The sequence below is a fragment of the Antechinus flavipes genome, chromosome 3, assembly GCF_016432865.1.
Source record: "Antechinus flavipes isolate AdamAnt ecotype Samford, QLD, Australia chromosome 3, AdamAnt_v2, whole genome shotgun sequence".
Classification (NCBI taxonomy): domain Eukaryota; kingdom Metazoa; phylum Chordata; class Mammalia; order Dasyuromorphia; family Dasyuridae; genus Antechinus; species Antechinus flavipes.
In genome coordinates, this window is record NC_067400.1 from 466,832,251 (window position 1) to 466,854,591 (window position 22,341).

At 36.7% G+C, this 22,341-nt stretch overlaps 1 protein-coding gene across 1 annotated transcript in view; it reads right to left on the bottom strand.

The window, feature by feature from the left end:
- Positions 1 to 13,838: 13,838 nt before the first annotated feature.
- LOC127554777 (potassium-transporting ATPase alpha chain 2-like) overlaps positions 13,839 to 22,341 on the bottom strand; it is a 30,922-nt gene continuing 22,419 nt past the window's right edge. The window contains exons 15-23 of the mRNA XM_051986628.1: positions 20,938 to 21,088; positions 19,596 to 19,764; positions 19,330 to 19,484; positions 18,017 to 18,140; positions 17,232 to 17,377; positions 16,713 to 16,846; positions 15,303 to 15,404; positions 14,762 to 14,853; positions 13,839 to 14,631 (exon numbers count right to left, since the gene is read on the bottom strand). Of these exons, the coding sequence (XP_051842588.1) occupies positions 14,603 to 14,631; positions 14,762 to 14,853; positions 15,303 to 15,404; positions 16,713 to 16,846; positions 17,232 to 17,377; positions 18,017 to 18,140; positions 19,330 to 19,484; positions 19,596 to 19,764; positions 20,938 to 21,088 (1,102 nt within the window). The 3' untranslated portion in view covers positions 13,839 to 14,602. The remainder of the gene's footprint in view (positions 14,632 to 14,761; positions 14,854 to 15,302; positions 15,405 to 16,712; positions 16,847 to 17,231; positions 17,378 to 18,016; positions 18,141 to 19,329; positions 19,485 to 19,595; positions 19,765 to 20,937; positions 21,089 to 22,341) is intronic.

Consider the following 22,341-nt stretch of genomic DNA (forward strand, 5'->3'; position numbering starts at 1 on the left):
TTATCCTTTTCATTTGGATTATCAGTTTTATTATCATACAATTAAATAAAATAGTTCCTAATAATTTCTCTTATTTCTTCTTTATTGGTTGTAAATTTCTTTTTCATTTTTAATATTGTTTATTTGTTTTTTCCCCTAAAAAAACAAACAATAAAGGTTAAGCCTCACTTAAACCAACTTATTTGCATGCCATGGCATCACCTCCTTGATGTCATGGTCATCTTTCAGAAGGAAAGACAAAAAACAACAATGACCTTTTCTACCCATATAACTTTGGGCATATCATTTGACCAATTTGGATCTCTTTTCTCTTTAAAATGAAGGGATTGATCTAAAGCTTATATCTAGAGTTGAAAGAGTTCAACTTAAACTCTTTGTGCCTCAGTTTCTTTACCTATGGAATGAGATTGGATTAATTTACCTCTGAGATCCTCTATACTTCTGGATCTTTTATTTTATAATTTAATTCAAGAAATTTTTTAGTTAAATTAACTTTTCCCAATAAACAAAAAAAATCTGTTTTCTTCTTCTTTCATGTAATTTCCTTCATTGGAAAAAATAATATTTTTATTATTTTTTAAAAATCAGCACCAAATTTTACTTAATTCAGCTTTTTAGTTTCTTTTTTATTTTTAGGATTTCTTTTTTAGTACTTAATTGGGGGTTTTAAAATTTGTGGTTTTTTGAGGTTATTTTTGTTACATTCTCAATTTATTGATGTTCTCTCTCTTTTACTAATGAATATATTTAGAAATACACATTATCTTTAAGTGCTGCTTTGGTCATATCCACAAATTTTTGGTAAATTTGATAAATTGTCTCATTTTATTACTATATGTATTTGTTTTTATAATCTGTTATTTGATTCATCCACTTCTTTTTAGAATTTAGAAAGTTTATTTTTATTTTTATATTTTATATTTATTTTTAATCATTGTCTCAGAAACCCTCTATTGAATATAATTTTTGTTGCATTGTGGTCCATAAAAGATGCATTTAATATATCTGCTTTCCTGCATTTCTTTATTATGAGATTTTTAATATTGTAATCCATGGTTGATTTTTGTAAAAGTGCCATGCAGAGTTGAAAAATATGTATGATCCTTTTTGTTACCATTCAACAATCTCCAAAAGTCTACTGTGCTTGAATTTTATAGAATTCTTTTCAGATCCTTCATTTTTCCTTTCCTACTTTTTGATTTAATTTATCTAGGTTTAAGATGGGATAAATTCAATTTCCCAACTATTATAGTATAGTTTTATTATTTATTTTTCTTTATGACTCACTTAACATTTCCTTGAAGTTTAGATGTGTCATTTAGGGAATATATGTTTAATACCAGCACTAATTAATTAATTATGAAAACTGTGCAAAATATAGTTTCTGCATTTATCATTTTGAATAGTATTCAAAAATTGCAGAGAAATCAAGAAGACTGTGACACGAGAAAAGGTCACTGGATATGACAGTTAAGAATTAATAAGTAACTTTGGCGAGAGCAATTTCATTTGAATAATGAGGCAAGAAACCAAATTGTAAAGAGTTAAGAGTGGGAAGAGAGGAAGTAGAAACTTCAACCCTGGATTGTCTTCTCAAGTTTAGCCATAAAAAGCAGAAATGATATGCTACAATAGTGGAGATGAAAAGATCAAGTAAGGGTTGTATTTTTTAAAGATGACAGAGATATGAAAAATAACCAGCAAAGACAGATTGTAGATAAGTGAGACAATTGCACAATTATTGCAAAGTTGGGATCACACTAGATAGCTCTTGGAATTCTTGCCCTGTGCATAACCTTGGTTTTCTTTTAGCTATAATGTTCTTCAGTCCCCTGGCAAGATCCCATGCCCAGTATCCATGGATCTTTCTGCCTATCTCCAGAATCTGGCCTGGAAAGATAGCTCATTGTGATTTTTTTTTCCTTTGAATTTCCCAGTCAGGACGTGGTCTAGTGTCTTTTCTAAATCTTTGTGGAAGATTATGAGGGGGAGCTAGGTTGCATTTCCTGCTACTCTGGCATCTTGACTCTGACTCCATAGTATAACTGTATTTTTTTGTTTTGTTTTGTTTTGCTTTTTTGCTGAGGCAACTGGAGCTAAGTACTTGTACAGGGTCACACAGCTAGGAAGTATTAAGTGTCTGAGGTCAGATTTGAACTCAGGTCCTTCTGACTTCAGGGCTGGTGCTCTATCCACTGAGCCACCTAGCTGTCCCTATAACTGTTTTTTAAAACTTTTTTTTTTTAATGGGGTTGAATGACTCACATAGGGTTGCACAGTTAATAAATGTTACATGTCTGAGGTCAGATTTGAACTCAGGTCGTGCTGACTCCAGGGGCCAGTACTCTATCCACTGTCCCATCTAATTGCCCTTCCTTACTGTAACTCTTACCAAAGAGAAGGTGGAGGCTTTATTATGACTCTAGCCATTAGAGGTTCCATCCAGATTTGTGGCCTATATGAGACAAGGAAAAGGGCATGTACTCTGTATCCGTTCCTTGAGAGGCAATGGACACATTAAACAAAGATAATAATACAACCAGTAATAACAACTACTGGCATTTCAAGTCTTTAAAAAAATATTATTACATCAATTTTTTTATTAAAGCTTTTTATTTTCAAAACATATGCATAGATAATATTCAACATTCACCTTGTAAAACCTTGTATTCCAATCGTTTTTTCCTTTCCTTTCCCTTTTCACCTTCCCTATATGGCAAGTAATTCAATACATGTTAAATATGTGGCACGTCAAGTCTTTTAAGATTTTACAAAATTCTTGATAGATATCCCATTGAACTTCCTAATAACCATGCATGGTAATAGATAAACAGTCTGTAAGGCACATACAAGAACAAAAAACAGTCCATGCTCTAAAAATCTTTGTATGTTCTATTGAGGAAGACAACATGTACACATATAATTATTAATAGAAGTTAATTTTGAGGGATAGGGTTGTAAGGTAATAGCATTTAGTGGAATCAGTAAGATCAGGAGATGAGGAAGCATTATTCTGGGCATGGGGAATGGCAAAGGAAAAAATAAGAGTCAGGAGAGAGAGGAGATATATGAAAAACAAACAGCATGAAGCTGGTCTGTAGACTATATGACAGGGATTAATGTATAAGTAGAGGGAGGCACGATTAATCCCTTTGTACCGATGAAAAAACTGAGGCAGAAAAGTTAAGTGGTTTAGTTACATAGGTAATAAATGTAAGAGGGGAGAAATAAGTGTGTAATTAAAATCCAGGTCTTTGTGACTCCAGGTCCAGCAGTCTCTTCATTATCCCACTGTGCCTCATGCCAAATTAATATCTCTTGTTCTTAGAAAAATTCATCCTAGGGGTTTCAGACAAGAGAATATATGCCATAAAAAACATGGTCCGTTGGTCATATGAAAACTTTCTAGCCAAAGACTTCAGGCAAAGCCTGTCACATCTGAGTGAGAGTGGAACACAGGCCTGCACAGATCCAGACCCAGACCCAGGCCTAGCAAACCCAGGAGCAGACTTTAGGAGCAAGCCCCTGAAATCAACAGCAGCAGCAACAGCTGCCCTCAGCCCCCAGACAGTAAAAGAGTCAAATAAATCATCAGGAGGAAATTACAAGGTTTTTTTTGGATAACCCAGAAGTAGGACTCTGTTGTTTTGTCTGTACTCAGATCTGTTTCACAGCCCTGGGTGGCAGTTCCAGAGTGAGCTGCAGTGGAGCAGACACCCTTGTCATAATACCAGAGCTTATGGTTGCTCACAAACCAGAGCACAGACCAGGAGAGGAGTAAACACACTTCTCCTTAGATCATACCACTTAACTTACAGGGCCCTCAAAATATCTCTAAAAACAGCTGCATAAAACCCCTAAAGCTTGGGACAGTGAGCCTTCCACTCTGGAAGCAGACCTCTACATTAACAGAGTTAAAAATCAAGACATAAACTGGGAAAAATGATCAAACAACAGAAAAAAAAAATCTGACCATAACAAGCCAATGAGGATAAGAGTTCCTCAAAAAGCAGAATTGACCAAATGGAAAGAGAGAAACAAAAATTCACTGAAGAAAAAAACTTTAAAAAAGTAGAATTGGTCAAATGAAAAAAGAGGTAGAAAAAGTCAGTGATCAAAATCTTTTTTGGATAGTCCTTTAGGGGGAAATTCGATATTCAATGAAATAAAGGTTTTTCAAGCATGCTTGATGGATAATACTGATGATACTAATAATGTATAAAAACTTGGACTTTCAAATACAAGACTCCAAAGAAGCATAAAAAAAGTAAATAGGAAAGAAAAATCATAAGAAAATCAATAAGGTTAAACTGTTTATACTTTTACATGGTAAGATGATACTTAAAACTGTGTGGGATGGGTGCTAGATCCCCTTCCCCAAATTAACTAATCAGAGACATCTTCAGGTACAAAGAGAAAGCATTTATTTAGTCCCTACAGGGAAAGGCCCAGCACACCCAGGAGACATCTCAGCTCGACCTGATAAGCTGAAATAGGAAAGGTGATTAAATAGCAAAAGTCTTTTCATTGAATAGACTAAAAGGAAGTAACCATCCTTGACCAATGGTCACCCATGTCTGCTTCCTGTGGGTCACATCACTTCCTGTCACTTCCTGTCATTGACCTAGGGTCTTGACCTTAGGCCTAGAGATCATGTGATTTCCTGCAACCTGGGTTTAAAAACAGATCTTCCAGCTCTGCAGACCTCTGAGAGTAGGGATCATGTGACTTAGGCCTAGTCTCATAGACATCTTGAGAAAGCTTCCCCTATCTCACTCATAACTTATAAGAACTTTCTTATTATTAGGACAGTCAGAAAGCGTATATGTAGATGGAGGGCATAGAAACAAATTGAATATGAAGGGATATCTAAAAAAAAAAAAAACAACCCAAAACTTAAGGGTTGAAAGAAGAATGTACTGGGAGAAAGGGTAAAGTAGAGTGGGGTAAAGTTAAAAAAAAAAACCAAAAACTTTTACAGTGGAGGGGAAGAAAAAGGTGAAGGAGAATGAATGAACCTCACTCCATCACAATTGGTTTCAAGAGGTAATAACATACACATTCAAAATTTGTTATAGAACTCTATCTTACCCTACAGAACAGTAGGAGGTGGACAGGACAAGAGAAAGGGTGGTGGTGATAGAAGGAAGGGCAAATTGGGAGAAATAAAAATGAGAAGCCAAACACTTTTGAGTGGGGCAGAGCAACAGTGATTGTGAGAAAAAACTTGAAGTTTCTTTGATAGACTGAATCAATCTTATAAAATAAGACTCCTTCAGTTGATAAATGATCAAAAGATATGAATAGTTTTCGGATGTAATAATCAGAATTATTTATCATGACATGGAAGAAAATGCTCTAACTCACTATTGTTTGGAAAAACACAAATTAAAATAATTCTAAGGTACTTCCTTATATCTATTAAATTAGTAAATAAGATAGAATAATAAGATAAATATAAATAAAAATAAGATAGAAAATCAAAATGTTGGATATGGACAAAAGGATACACTAGTGCATTGTTGATGGAGTTGTGAATTGATTCAACTATTTCATAAAACAATTTGGAATCATACTCAAAGGACTATAAAATCCAGTATATCCTTAATCTTATTAATACCACTATGAGGTCTCTATTCAAAAAGAGATAAAAAACAAAAAGAACTTATATATACAAAAAATATTTACAGCATCTCTTTTCTGGTGGCAAAGAATTGGATATTGAGGGGATGTTCATCAATTGAGAAATAGTGTTATGATGAGGATGAGACACAGTAGTATTATAAGAAATGACGAACAGGATGTTCTCAGAAAAACCTATAAAAACTTTTGTGAGTTCATGCAAAGTGAAATGTACTATGTACAAAGTAAAAGCAATATTGTAGGATGATCAGCTGTGAATAACTAAAATATTCTCAGCAATACAATGATCCAATGCTACTCTGAAGGATTTATGATGAAAAATGCTATCTATCCCCAAAGAAGGTAGTGATTGTTTCTGAATACAGATTAAAGCATACTTTTTTCTTACTTTATTTTTCTTGAGGGTTTTGTTTTTTTTTTTTGGAGGGGTGTGTGCCTTTTTCTTTTTAGTCACAACGTGACTACTAGGGAAATGTTTTGCATGGCTACCCATGTATAACCTATATTGAATTGCATGCCTTCTTAATGGAATGGAGTGAGGAGGGAGGAAGAGAGAGAATGTGAACTTGAAGTTTAAAAAATGAATTTAAAAAAAGAAGTAAAAAAAATGAATTTGCATGTTACAGGAGAAAATAAAATACTAAAATTATTTTTTAAAAAATATTTTCCTATCTATCCTGTATATAGCTTGCTATATATATATTTGAATGATTTCTCCTCACTAAATTGGAAGTTTCTTGAAGGCAGGGTCTCTCCTGCCTTTCTTTTTTATAGCTAATAGTGAAATGGACAAAGGACTGGCCTCCACTCCCCTGCCTTAGTCTTAGGTTAAATGGCCTTGGGCTTACAGAGAAATGTCTGCTCAGCTAGATTAAAGGAGGTATTTTGCACTTCAAAGTGCCTGCTCAACATTGAGGGGTATCTGTTCAATAACCCTGACCTATAAACTATGTTAAACATCTGCCATTGTATCTTTCACCCTGTAAAGTCAAGTCACTGTTTAATGTCAAAATGTGCCAGCAAGGGTGAACAAGAATGCTTGTAAGGCTGTCCCTACTTCAGTTAGGCACGGAACCATGCCAGAATCCTACTGGAGGTCTGTCCAGGCCATGCAGGCCATCTAGGCTAGTAAGAATAAATTATTTCTAAATTATGAATTACTATGGCTGTCTTGAATTTTATTGCCTGAGCTATTTCAGTATTTAGCACAGAACCTGACATACCTAGGAATAAATGCTTTCTAACTAAATAATGATTTAGTGCTGACTGCCTTTCTGTTGTTCCTTTGTTTCTGCCTTTTTTTTTTTTTTTTTGCTCCAAAATTATATAGCTATTAATTTGAACTAGATGAATCCCATTGTTTCAGGCAAACTATTAACCATCTTGGAAAAAGCTAGTTGCAGTTATGATGTAAATGGCACTGAGTGAGATAGGTGAAACTTTCTCAAGAAGTCTATGAGACTAGGCCCAAGTCACATGACCCCTATTCCCAGGGGTCTTTAGAGCCAGAAGATCAGGTCTTGGGGCCCAGGTTGCAGGAAGTCACATGATCTCTAGGCTTAGAGATCTCTAAAGGCCAAGACCTTAGCTCAGTGACAGGAAGTGACAGGAGGTGACATGACCCACAGGAAGCAGACAATATTGGGGACCACTGGTCAATGGTGATTACTTCCTTTTAGTCCATCCATCCATTGGGTCTTTTGCTATTTAAGCAGCTTTACTGCTTTGGGCTTGTCCGGTCGGGCACATTTTGGGAGCTGAGATGTTTTCTAGTTGTGCTTGGGCCTCTCCCTGAAAGGACTAATGTTGGAATCCTTACTAACTGCTAACTAATTAGAGTTGATCTAATCTTACAAGAAGATGTTTTGGCCAGAACCTGAAACAGGGTACTAAGTAGAACTAATTAATACAAGGCTTGTGTTCACACCTTTACTCATTGGAGTTCAATGAGTTCACACCTCCCTTGAAGCTCTTTGGGAGCATAAATAGAGCTTCAATGGGCCAGTCAAAAAAGTTCTTCAGAGTGAAGACGCTACAAGTCGAGATTTTGCCGGAATGACATGAAGAGTAGAGCTGGCTGGAGGCAGAAGAAAGCAGAGGCAGAGGCTGAAGGACCAGACCTTTGGATTTGGTGACATTTGGAGGGAGCTCTTGGAACCAAGCAGAGAGATAGGTCTCTAAGCTAACCGGGCTATATTGGAGATAATAAAAGATCTGAACTTTTATCACCTGGCTGTATTTTGAGAAGAAAAAGCTCATAACAGACTAAACCAATGCTGTCTTTTTGTACTTGACGATGTCTCTGATTAGTTAATTTGGAGAAGGTGGTCTAGCACCTGTCCCACTCAGCACATTGCTATGCTTTGGAGAATCCAGGTAAATTATTGGGGAATGGCAAGGAATGCAGATTTGCTGTGTTCAGATAATATTTTTAAAAGACCCAAACTAGAATTGTGTGCGGGAAGAGTTGGGTCATCCATTCTGGTGATAATCCGTTTTTGTAATATACTGATTTAAGTGTAGTTTATTAGAACAGTTCAGTTAAAAGATTTTTAAAATAGATGTTTGGCAGTTTTCTTTTGTGAAAACCTTGTTTCTGAGTAAACTTCAGCCACTGAAAAGTGTGTATGATTCATGGACCGTTGGGAACAGAGATTTAGTTGGGAGAAGAGGGAACTCCTTCTGAAAAGATCAGTATGAGTAACAGTCACATCTTTTATTTCAAAAATATTTTGGTACAATTCTCTCTGAAATATCTGACACTCTAGAATAGGGAAAAGAAATAAAAACAAGAACTGTCTTTGGACATTTGTCATTGGCTACAATGCTATTGATCAAGTTCCTGATTTATAAACCAGAACTGATTGAATAAGACATCAAAAAGACCCTATATCTGGGGTATCAGATGGTGCAGTGGATAGAGCACCAGCTCTGAAGTCAGGAGGACCCAAGTTCAAATATCTAGACACTTAACACTTCCTAGCTGTGTGACCCCGGGCAAGTCACTTAACTCCAATTGCCTCAGCAAAAAAAAGACCCCACATTCTGGAATAGATGGGTAGGTCTTAGGGAAGAGCACTTGAATTACTGTAAACAATCCACAAGCTAAGCTACTCCTTGAGGCAAGCAAGAAGGACTGGATTTTGGATAAGGTCCTTAAATAGGCCTTTTATTCTTAAGTAAGCCTTTGTTACCCTTAAGTGAACCTTTATTGCTCTAGGTCCTTATTGAATTTCTTGCATTTATAAAATTCTCATGATCCAGGAGTTCCTGTATCCAATCAGAAGACCAAGTTGTGTCAAGGCAGTATTTTTCTCCTGTTGGCACCCTATTTTTTGCTAAATTTTTTTAGGGTTAGCTCACTAAGTATCACAATAGTTAACCCCTTTTGGGGAACTCAGTCTTCCAGTCTAATGGTGTTAGACTGCTAGCTTCTTTAGGAACTTAGCCCACCTATGGAATCATGGATTCATTAGTAACTGCCTGCCTAATTAATTAATGCTTCTTATTAATGGCTAAAACTCCCTTTTGGAAATTAACTGGTTGCCAGCAGTGTAATAAAATCTTGGTTTGGAGATGGCCTAAACCTAAATTTTTGAGACAACTCATGGCAGGCCCCAAACCCCAATATATTTTTTTGGTCCAAGCACAAAGCCCAGAGCCTATTTTTGGTCTGGCTCAGATTTGAAAGAGCTGAATGAGATGAGATGAGATCTTTCAAGACAGTTGTAAAAATCGAGTAAGGCTTCATCTACTTCAGAATTTGAGTAGGCCTGAAGGACCTCAAACATTGATCCAAGGGCATACCTAAATCCCCTTCCTGCTATCCTCCCATGACATCATTTTCTCCCTGTTTCAGTCAAATATGGGCAACTATGTACTTATTGGTCAAATTCAATTTCTTGGGTAGTTCCCGAGTTTAGAATGTAAGATCCTCAACCAATAAGGATGAGGGTCAGTGGTGGGAGGGGGTATTTGCATTAGGGATTAAAAGTGTTGACGCTGGGCCTGAAGGTGCTTCCTCCCTTCCCTTGTCTGCTTGATGGGTTGGAGGCCCTTCTTGCCAGAATGTATGATAAACTTTGCTTTGCTTCTAAAGATCTCTCCATCTTTATTATTATTATTACTATTATTATTATTATTAAATGATGATCCCTCACCATTTCTGAACCACACAGAGCCTTTAGTAGCTAATGCTATTAGAATTCCACAGAATCATAGAATCTAAGAATTGAAGGTAATTGAAATTCAACAATAAAGAAATCTTTACAATATTCCAACAGGTGGTCAAGGAAGCCTTGAATTAGGAGGAACTTAAATCTTGAAGTATCCCATATTACTTTTGGATGTATCTAGTTCTCAGGACATAGTTTTCCTTGTATTGTTAGACCCTGGATAATAGGCCATAAGTTTCTCCACCCCCTTTCTTGAAATTAGGCCTGGGAAAACTGAGTTTAAGAAAAAACTCTAAATCTTAAGGCTTTGACCCCTTTTCACATAGCATTCTGACACAAAGAAAAACAGTGATCAGTTGTCCGCTTGTCTGCCTTCATCCTTGTTCAAGGTTGTCCTAGGACTTGAGTCATTGCCCCCTGTCTCCTGTCCTTGACTAGACATCAAGTTAGGCTTTTCTATCTTGCCTCCTGTCCTGTCAAGGCTCCAGTTAATTTTTCATATGTTCACAAGCTTGTCCTTCCCTAGAATCACAGTCCCTATCAAACCAGGAGAACCTTATCTCCTTAGTCTCCTGGCCTGACAGGCCTGTAGTTATGGTTCTTCCCTTGTCTCTTTGTTCTCACCTTTGAAGTGTTTCCTAGAAGATAACAACTGCAAGATGTTAGGCTAATTGTTTGTTCAGCTTCTGTAATTAGTTAGGTCTCTCTATATAAGCTCTGTGCCTCAGTTTCTCAGACTGTGTACTTTGAAACATATTCCCATACTGCCAGCTGGCTCATTAAACTCTCCACTTTAAAATTAACCATTTTCTACTTGCTTCAGTTTTTCTGGCACTACAATATTTTTTTTTTTAGGGTAAATAATTTTTTTTGTTTATTTGTTTGTTTTTTTAAATTTTTATTTAATAATTACTTTATATTGACACTCGTTTCTGTTCCGATTTTTTTTCCCCTCCCTCCCTCCACCCCCTCCCCTAGATGGCAAGCAGTCCTTTATATGTTGGATATGTTGCAGTATATCCTAGATACAATATATGTTTGCAGAACCAAACAGTTCTCTTGTTGCATAGGGAGAATTGGATTCAGAAGGTATAAATAACCCGGGAAGAAAAACAAAAATGCAGATAGTTCACATTCGTTTCCCAGTGTTCTTTCTTTGGGTGTAGCTGCTTTTGTCCGTCATTTATCAATTGAAATTCAGGTCTCTTTGTCAAAGAAATCCACTTCCATCAAAATATGTCCTCATACAATATCGTTGTCGAAGTGTATAATGATCTCCTGGTTCTGCTCATTTCACTTAGCATCAGTTCATGTAAGTCTCGCCAGTCCTCTCTGTATTCATCCTGCTGGTCATTTCTTACAGAACAATAATATTCCATAACATTCATATACCACAATTTACCCAGCCATTCTCCAATTGATGGGCATCCATTCATTTTCCAGTTTCTAGCCACTACAAACAGGGCTGCTACAAACATTTTGGCACATACAGGTCCCTTTCCCTTCTTTAGTATTTCTTTGGGATATAAGCCCAATAGAAACACTGCTGGATCAAAGGGTATGCACAATTTGATAATTTTTTGGGCATAATTCCAGATTGCTCTCCAGAATGGTTGGATTCGTTCACAACTCCACCAACAATGCAATAGTGTCCCAGTTTTCCCGCATCCCCTCCAACATTCATCATTATTTTTTCCTGTCATCTTACTGGCACTACAATATTAAGATAGAGTCTGGCTCTCTGCATCTTTTAAAATAGCTCTGCAGGGAGCAGTTAGACGGCAGAGTGGATAGAGCACTAGCCTGAAGTCAGGAGAACCTGAATTCAAATCTGGCTTCAGACACTTAACACATCCTAGCTGTGTGACCCTGATCTAGTCACTTAACCCCAATTGCCTCAGAGGAAAAAAAAATAGCTCTGCATATAGTTTGACCAAGGCAAAAAATAGCAGGAATATAATCTCCTGTATTCTGGACTCTTTGTGCCTTTAAATTAAGGATAGAGTCACCTTAAATTTTTTTTTTTTTTCAGAATTAATGTACCTTTAACTTGTAATTTACCATGACCCCTAGTTTTTCTTCATATTAACTGTTTTTAGTCTCTATAAAGCCCCGGGCTTTTGGATTCTCAGTTGTATACTTTTAGAATTAAAGAAATGTACTAGAGGAAGCTAGGTAGTGCTAGCTTCTAGTCCTGAACTCAAAATGGCCTGAGTTCAAATCTGGCCTGACATTTAATACTTCCTGGCTGTGTGGCCATGGGCAAATCACTTAACCCAAATTACCTCAGGGAAAAAAAAAAGAAAAAAGAAATGTATCAGAGGGGTATGTTAAGGGTAGAAGTCTAAATCTTGTTTCATTAAAGAATTTTAGGTGAGGAAAATCCCCCAGACTGGCAGCTGTTGTAGAATCTATATTCTTAGAAAATTACCAGGGAATGGGAGCTTGTGGGTGGGTAGGCATAAGTGTTGTGCCACAGTTCCCTTTTATTGTCCTGCCTCAATTTTCCTGAATTATTTTGCCTCAGTTCCTTGAATTGTTTTGCGTCAATACCCCGGTTGCAACCCGCATTCCTGGCTATTAGGACTGAAATAATTAGGGCTATAACTGGACACTCTGACATTCCAAAAGAGTCATAAAACTCCAGATGTCCTATCTCAGATACCTAATTGGCATACTCTACCTCTATCTCTCCAGATTTCCTGGTTCTAGTTAGATACCTCCTTAACTTACAATTTGTAAGAATTTATGGTCCTCACCCCTCACCCTGTCAGAACCAGATTGATGGTTCATTCTTACTCTCAGTGCTTGGACTCCACTTCCTTGCCTTAATTTACCCCAGTGACTTAGAGCCACATGTATATATTTCATGGGAAACTCACATTTGTTACTGGATACTTTGGGACGGGAGTCTGATCGGGTCAATCAATTAAGCTCTCCAATAAACAAAATATTAAAAACTCTCTAAGCTCTATCTTGCCTCAGTTTCTCCGGCATTACATAAGAAAGCAAGTAGCTTGCACTGTGTCATAAAGCCAGTCTTGGGGGTCTTGAAAAAAGATTGTCATGATTCCAAGGGTTGTCTGATAACATCCCATTTATTTTTTATGAACCTCAGATAGTAGTTGTGTGCCCTAGGCAAGTCATTTAACCTTGTTTGCCTCAGTTAATTTCCTCATCTATAAAATGAGTTGGAGAAGGACATTTCTTTTTCCAAAAAGATTCTGTTTTGGATACTATGAAAAATAGCTGACCAGATCTGAAATAGGGTCCATTTCCCAAGATGTTCCCCAAAATAAAGGGGAGAAAATGTCTCTGAAAAGAACCAGAATTCCTGATGAGAGAGATATTCTATTTCTTTAAGATCACTCTAGACTTGTCTCAATAAATATTAAAGATTTATCATGGAGCCTAAGGACCAAGAAGTAAAACATTTGCCATACCTATGGTGAGGGCCTCTAATATGTGTTAAATTGATACAGTCTCAGTTAAACCAGTTGACCAAATGACTAACTCCTCTCTTTGCCCTTTTATAATCTTGTTTTTTTTTTTTTTTTAATACTTCAAATCAGTTCTCTGGCAGCCTCCTTATTTGCTCTAAACCCTATATTTCTTTCTTTTAAAGGGAGTTTTAGAGGATTTTACTTTTTATTCCCAGCTGATATCAAACTACAGATTTGTAGTGGACCCAATCAATGTAAGTTTGTGACATCTTCTTTTGACATTCAATCTCACTTAATACGTATAAGACCTTGTGTAGAAATTAAAGGTGTAGAAATTAAGTTACATATAACTTCTACTCTATATTTTTAACTGTACTATCAATCCCTAGTTTATAATTCAGTAAGTAATACACAAGTAACAATAAGATTTGTACTTATAGTATTTTTAATTGTTTATGTTTTGGGGTTCTACACAATTCCAGCACACTGGCATTTGTGAGACCAGATCGCTTCTATAGTTGTCAATTCTCTTTTTTAATATTATCTTTTTTTTATTCAATTAAGTCAGTTTGTCGGTCTAGTTTACATTGGCATACAGTCTAAATATATCTGTGTTATCCTCTATCTAGACATGTCTTGGGATTGCCATGCCATTTCTGGCAAAGTCCCTGAACCCATGTCCCTGAGGAATTAATCCAAGACTCCAAAAATGGTCCTAAATATGGTGACTCACATTATACACTGTATAAGAAGCAGTTGGGAGCAAGGAAAGACTAAAATAATGAGTCATCCAAATGGCTTACTGATATCTTATTCCTTTTTATTCTCAGTGCAGAAAGAAATTTAATTAGTAGCTTTCAAATCCCTTCCTAGTTGAAGTAGAACACCTTCTCAGGGAGCCCAAGAACAACATAGTCACACTCTTATTTTACAAAATACTTTTTACTTTAAAATGTAGACTCTCTAGACCAGTCCACTAAGATTTGTGATATACATGATCATGCCCAGTTTGTTTTCAAAAAACTCAAGTCTCATACACAGTGCGAGTATTCATTTTACAATTGTATTAAATGTTATGAAAACTTATGTATGAATTCTTCTTTTTCTTTCCTACTTCTTTAAAATTTATACATTTAAACAAATAAGACGGACAGAGGGCAAGGTGATGAAGAAAAATAAACTATATAAAAAGCCAAATCTCATTTTTACAGTAGATTAGCTGAAAATCTTTCATACAAATTTCTTCAAAAGTGTGGATTTTGGTGATATCCACATTGCACAGGAGACTTTCTAGCAGAGATGATTGGAGAACACTGAATATCTTGGGAACCAATAACAATTTCAGTAATACATGGTCTTATCCCACCAACCTGTAGGGGGGGGAAAGAAAATCAATATGAAATATGGAGCCTGTGAGAAATGTAAAAAGCAAATGCTTAATAAACCTCAGTAGAATCTCCCAAATCTGGACCCAGATCCAGAATCTTTGAGGTTACTTACTTCCTGGATAGTGCCTGATTAGGAGTTTTCGGAACTCATCATATAGCCAGATGACAATGGCATATGGTACCGCCACAAACCAATACTGAATCCTGGAAATAAAATGGAATCAAGACAAGAGTCAAAGTATATCAGAAGACAAGAACCTGCTTCTCAAGTAAATAGTGGTGGGACTATTAACTTCACTGCCTTCTTGACAATTGCAAGAAATTCAGGTGGATACAAAGCAGAGAGGACTTTTTCTAAACTGGAAAAAGCTCTTTTCTTTAAAAGGCAAAGCTGGGAATACTCAAAGATGAGGACATAAAGTGTGCTTTTTCCTTCAAATCTTTATAAAGAAAATATGGAATTGGATCTGTTGCCATTTATCCCCATTCCTTGACCACGTGTGATCATATTTCCATATGGGGATATCTGATTCCATATTACCTTATTTCTGAGCCAGACATCCTCATCCTAGCCCAGCCTGGTCCCCTAACTTAAGATTTTCCTCAGAAGGAAGCCAGAATTTTTCCTTCCCACAGTAGGGCAGGTAACTTACCGAAGTGTGGTGAAATTCAGGACTGGAATGCTTCCAAATCCACTGGAGAGGATTACTGCTATGATAATTTGAGATGCAATCCCAACCCAGATGTATTTGTTTCTATATGAAATATAAACATGAATAGATTTTGAATCCATTTGATTATTCCTCAGCTCTTCCTAGCTTCCCTATTATTGTAGAAAAATGCCCCCAATTTTTAATTCCTCAGGCTCCCGACCTGCAAGTCACTCAGGACCCCTCACTCTCTTATACTCCACAAGCCTATTGACTTCATCCTTATGACATCTATAGACTTCCTTTTCTTCTCTGATGCTGTCACTACCCTGGTATAAGCCCCCATTATTTTACCCCCGGACAATCTCTTCTCTTCCCCATCCTTCACAATAAACTCCAGTGGCTACCCATTATATCCAAGATAAAATAAATATTTTATGTGTTTTTTGTGAATGTGTCTATGTACATATGTATGTATCCCCTCCCCCATATTTTTTCAGTACTCTTATACCTTACACACCACCAAATACTACTTTCTGATCCATTGACACTGATCTCCTTGCTGCTGAGTATCATACAAAATGGATTATCTCCTACCTCTGGACATTTTCACTGGATGTACCTCAAGCAAGTTCCAGCTGAAATCCCACCTGCTGTGGGAAGCCTCTCCCAATTGCCCTTAATGCCAGCACCTTCCTTTTGTCATTTAACACCAGTTTATTCTGCATTTATTTTGTTTGTATACAATTGTTTGCCTGCTGTCTCCTTTGAGAGCAGAATATAGTTTTATCTTTCTTTGTGGCCCTTACCTTCCGTAGCACAGTGCCAGCACAGGTAGGGCACTCATTATGTTTACTGACTGACTGAAGCCCTTCAGGCTAATATGATCCAAAACCCTGTCAAACAATCTTTTCCCATAGTAGGCATCCTAACATTAGTCCCTTTGATGAACTATCAGAACTCTGCTCTCTTTACATACTCTTTACAAGAGTTACAAGAGTAGTTTCTCTACTCTTTTACCTCACAAATTTTCATCTAAAGAATAGCAGATGCTGAGTGGGGGAAGATTTAGGGACTTCCTGCTGTTTTCAGAAGTCAATCCTAGTTGTGCTGACCAGACTTGAGCCTGGGCTGTGGCTATGGGCGAGATGGAGTGAACACCAGCTCTCTAAGTGTGATAGCCGCAGGGAGCAAGAAAATATTTCGTACAGTGAGGCTGGGACTTAAGGGAGGAAGAAAGGAGTCCCTAGTCAGAACTCAGAAAACAATAAGAAGGGCTTGAAGCCTGGGACAATATTGTCCACAATGCCAAATTAAAACTTAATAATAATAATATTAAGTTGCTAAAAATAAGACAAATTAAAAATAAAAATGAGCAAGTAAAAATAAGCCCTTGAGAAGTGTAGTTGATACCTGAAGAGACCTTGCTGGAAAACTGAGTTTATCCGTGTTTTTCTGATGATTACATCTGCAATTTGCTGGACCATGACTGCAACAAAGTAAGCAGTGTATCCAGTCCATTCCAAGTATTTTCGCTGATATTTTGTCTGCAAATGATAAGAAAGGGGGATAGGTTTCAATCCTTTCATTTCCAAATGATTGTATCCTTTTCTTCCCTGAAAGCTGCTCAGCAAATCAGTTTCTTAAACTATTCTCTTCCACTATTAGGATATAAGGTTATTGAGGGCAGAGGCAGATTCTAGTATGTGTATAATAAATTATTTTTTATTCATTGTATTTGTATACCATGAACTCCACACACCATCTAGTGCATAGTCACCACTGAATAAATGCTTGTTAATTTTTTCATTCACTCATCGATTCTAATAAGGTAGCATTACTAGAGCATTCTAGAGTATGACACTTCAGCATCAAGGTCAATTGGGCAATAAAGTGGAGAATAAATAGGATTAAAACTTTGACCTCCCTTACCCATTCTTGTCCATAGCTATCTTCAAGGTCGTTAAGACTATCTTTTTCCCATAATGGTCGTAAGTAAAGGAGCAGGTCAGGTTTGAATCCCTGCACTGTATAGACAGTAAAGTAGGCAAAGAAGCCTCCCACAGATTGCAAGATTCCTATAAGACAAAAGAAATGTAGGAACATGAGTTCTGGGCATTCTATTTCCAATTCTCCTCCACCCATTAAAAAAAAAAAGAGACTGTGGGACCTGAGTATGGATCACAACATAGCATTTTCATTCTTTTGTTGTTGTTTGCTTGCATTTTATTTTCTTACTCATTTTCTTTCCTTTCTTATCTGATTTTTCTTGTGCAACAAGAGAATTGTATAAATGTTTACATATATTGGATTTAACATATTTTTAACATGTATAACATATATTGAATTGCTTGTCATCTAAGGGAAAGGGTGGGGGAAAGGAGGGGAAAATCTGAAACACAAGGCTATGCAAGGATGAATGTTGAAAAATTATCCATGCATATGTTTTGAAAATAAAAATCTTTAAAAAAATGAAATAAATATGAATGCATGTATTGGATTTAACATATCTTTTTTAAAGATTACTTGACATCTAAGGGAGGAGGTGGGGGAAAATGGGGGGGGGTTGCAAACAAGGTTTGCAAGGGTCAATGTTGAAAAATGATCCATGCATATGTTTTGAAAATAAAAAGCTTTAATAGGAAAAAAAGAGATAGTTTTTTGAATGTTTAAGGAAGGACCTTTGGTACTGAAGTGACAAGTGTGAATTAGCATACCAATTTGCAAGTAGGAGTACAAAGCCAACTGATGATTCACCAATCTGTCCTTCTTCTTGTGTCGTGGCTTTCGGCTCATGATATCACTTTCAGCCTTCTCATAGGCTAAGGCAATGGAAGGAATCTATGGAGGGGAAAGAAGATGGTGAAAAACAGTCAGTTACTACTGCCCTGTATCTAGAACACAGCCAGTTAATAGATAGATAGCAAATAGAATACAAAAAGAACAAAATGAACTCCCAACTTTCTGGAAGCAACAAATCTTCAAGCAACAACAACCATTTTTTTTTTTTAAAAGAAACTGATCTCTGACCCTGCCAAAATATGAGCAATCCAGTACACTATTAATTGTAGAGAACAAAGAGGAAAGTTTGGCAAGGGATTGGAAATAGTCCTTCCCTTCCTTTTCTTTCCCTCTTTGATTTCTGTTATCCATATGACTTTATTCATGCTTTCCAAAGACACATGAATAATGTTTCCTCAGTAGTATTGGTTATTCTTTATTTAAGAATTATCAGTTGTGGATTTAGAGAGCAAATATTACCTCTACTTCTTATAAGCTACTTGGTATGATCTTGTACAGATCATTGGGCTGCAATTTCTTTATCTATAAAATAAAGAGATTGAACTGGATGCTCTCTAATCTTCTAGCTCTAGAGCTTTGACTTTGTTAATTAATTTGGTTCATCTTAGATGCAGAGAAAATTAGGGAAATTACATTGACCTATGCTCAGCTTTTTGTCACTAGATATGAAGATTCCTGAAAATATAAATAATGCCATCTTTCCCATTTTCTATTAATTTACTCCAGTCACTTGTCTCAGGGGGCAAGTGACCTCTTCCTTGAAGTGCGGAAGATTTAGTGAAACTGCCAGATGTACAGACAGTCTTTTAAATTTAGGATGTTTAAGAAGTCTTGGAAAACACTATAATTATTCTTTATTGAGAATAAAACCCTGGATTAAGTAGGGGACTATAGCTACTATGTTTCTTGGCTCTCCTAAACATGTCTGGACCCCTAAACATTGGGCAAACTGTTTTGGTGGTAGCTTCAATGATGATCCTTGAGCATTATCCCTACTTTAGGGATAATGAACCTGAGAAACAGGCATTGTACACATTTTTAGATGGTAAAGTAAATGGAATGGTTTGGAAAACTCAATTCAGAAGAATGTTGATTATTAATCTCTCAACAAGTTGAATATTTTCAAGGGAAGGAAAAATCCAAAGGAAAAAGAAAAAACAGTTCCAAAAGTTTATGGCACTTGATGCTATATTTACTTGATTCCTTAGTTCCTCTGAAATTTACTTACAATGTCAGTGCCCAAGTCGATGAACAAGATGGCTATGGTACCAATGGGCAGGGGGACCCCTGCAATAATGAAGATCAGGAAAGGGATAAGCTCTGCGATGTTTTTGGTCAGGGTGAATGCAATAATTTTCTTCAGATTGTCAAAAATTAGGCGACCTATGAAAAGAATATTTTTGTCAGACAAATAATTCTCAAACCAACAGGTTAAATCAACCATTTGTAAGGGCATGTCTAAGATGTTCTTTGTATGCAAGGGATCTTACTTACCTTCCTCTATACCCGTCACTATAGAAGAAAAATTGTCGTCTAATAAGACCATGTCTGCTGCAATTTTTGCTGCATCAGAGCCTGCACAACCCATGGCAATTCCAATATCGGCCTTCTTAAGGGCTGGGGAATCATTAACACCATCCCCTGTCACTGCAACAATAGCATTCTAAAAGAACACATTGAGATTCAAAACTTTAAATCTTGAAACTTCAAGGAGTAGCCAAGTTTGGGGTATTGATAAAACAATAGCTTCTATCTGCTCTGGAAGTTAGGAAAACATGTTCTGTAAGAATCCATTTTTGAGGTAAAGGGTTATATCAACTTGTGGAATGAAAAACAAGAGTAATAAGTCTCCAAGCAACATCTTTTTAAACCAACAAAGATGAATGATAAAATGGCACGGAACAGGTCTACTAATAAAATATTGACTACAAGATCACATTTTATTTATCTCCACAGGTAGGATTTACTTAACAAAGAAATCATATTTAGAGAATGACAATTATATCGGCCACTATCTTCTTCAAATTGCCACAGATTCAAGCCAAAGCTATGGTATATGAAGGTAACGGTATATACTATTGTGCTGTAAGAAATAATGAAAGGTATCATTTCAGAGAATCCTTGAAAGATTTTTATAAGCTGATGCAGAGTGAAGAAAGCAGAATTTGAATGACTTATATAATAATAAATTTGTAAAGACAAGCAACACTGGAAAATGTCATTTATACAATGATCAACTATTATTCCAATGGACTGATGATGAAGCATGCTACCCACCTCCTGATAGAGGTAATGGAATCAAGGGCCAGAATGAGACATTTGGTGACGGAATCAAAGGCCAGAATGAGGCATTTTTGGACATAGCTAATGAGGGAATATGGCTTTTTTGATGATACATATTTATAGATGTTATGTTTTTCTCTTTTGACTCTTTTTTCCCTTAATAGGAGGATATGGGAAAGAGAAAAATGGTAATGTTAGTTGAAAAAAACTTAAATATAAGTACAATTTAAGTTCATGAAGGGGTTATTTTGTCCTTGTACTTCCAAAACTTGGTACAGTGCCTAGAACATAATAAATGGTTAATAAATGCTTGTAGAATTGAATTGAATTTTTTGGAAAGAACTAGTCATTTCTTTTCCTGAGCCTAGTGAAGGAACAGTCACAGTGTTTTGCGAAAGAGCTTTCTGTTATGAGATAAAGCTTCCCCTCAGGCTCAATAGTAATCTGAAGGTATCTAATCTCGACTCACTTGGACCTGTCAATCAGTAAATATTTATTAAGCACCAGGCACATGCCAGGAATGGTACTGAACTCTACCTCCCCAAACACTCACCTGTCTCTGACAGCCCTCCACAATGACCAGCTTCTGCTGGGGAGATGTCCTTGCAAAGACAATTTCAGTGTGATTGGCCAGGAGCTCATCTAGTTGCTCTGGGCTCATCTCCTTCAGATCCATTCCACTTACCACAGCTGCTTTGGCTTCCCTAGAAGGGTCAGAGCAAAACCCAGTAAGCTAAAAGGATAGCTCTAATACTGAAGGATTCTCCTTGATCAAGAGAGTCCTAGAGGTAATAACACTCCAACAGTGATTAGCCCCTCACTTCTTCATTAATGCTCCCAATAATGCTCCCAATGCTCTGTTGCAAAACAGAGAAGCTCAGAATGCATTCTGGGAAAACAGGAAATAAATCAGAAATTTTCAGATCTCCTGATTTTCTCCACAATTTAAAGGAAAAATAACTATGTAGAACAGCAAAAATGAAAGGGGTAAAATAGTTGTTCTAGGACAACTTGAAAGGACTTCAGAGAAGACTAGGGGCTGAGATTTGACCTGAGTGAAATGTGCATTTACCTTTAGGCTGACTCCACTGATAACAAATCAGTCCTATGAATTTCACCTCCTGAATGGGTGAAATAGGGCAGGGAGGTACCATAGTGGATAGAGTACTAGCCTTGGAGTCAGAAGGACTTAGGAGTTCAAATCTTGCCTCTGACACACAGCTGATGCCTACTAATTGTGACCTTGAGCAAGCCATTTAATTCTATTGTGTCACCATTAAAAAAAAAAAAAAAAAAAAGACACTTCATCTCAGGAGCTTTTGCTCCAGAACTTTTTACCTCACAAATTTTCATCTAAAGAATAGCAGATGCTGAGTGGGGGAAGATTTAGGGACACCCTGCTGTTTTCAGAAGTCAATCCTAGTTGTGCTGACCAGACTTGAGCCTGGGCTGTGGCTATGGATGAGGTGGAGTGAACACCAGCCCTCTAAGTGTGATAGCCGCAGGGAGCAAGAAAATATGGGAGCAAGAAAATATTTCGGACAGAGAGGCTGGGACTTAGGGGAGGAAGAAAGAAGTCCCTGGTCAGAATTCAGAAAATAATAAGAAGGACTTGAAGCCTGGGACAATATTGTCCACAATGCCAAATTAAAACTTAATAATAATAATATTAAGTTGCTAAAAATAAAATAAGACAAATTAAAAATAAAAATGAGCAAGTAAAAAGAAATTGACCAGTGATGGGTGCTTTGATGTAAAAAAAAAAAAAAAAATCTGGCTTCATATTCAGAGAAAGGAAATGAGATTAAAACAAAACAAAATGAAACAAAACACTCCTACCATAAACGGTAACAGTAAATGTTCACAAGCCCCCCACTCCCCATTTTGTTGTTGTTGTTGTTGTTGAGGCAATTGGTAGTAAGTGATTTGCCCAGGGATACACAGTTAGGAAGTGCTA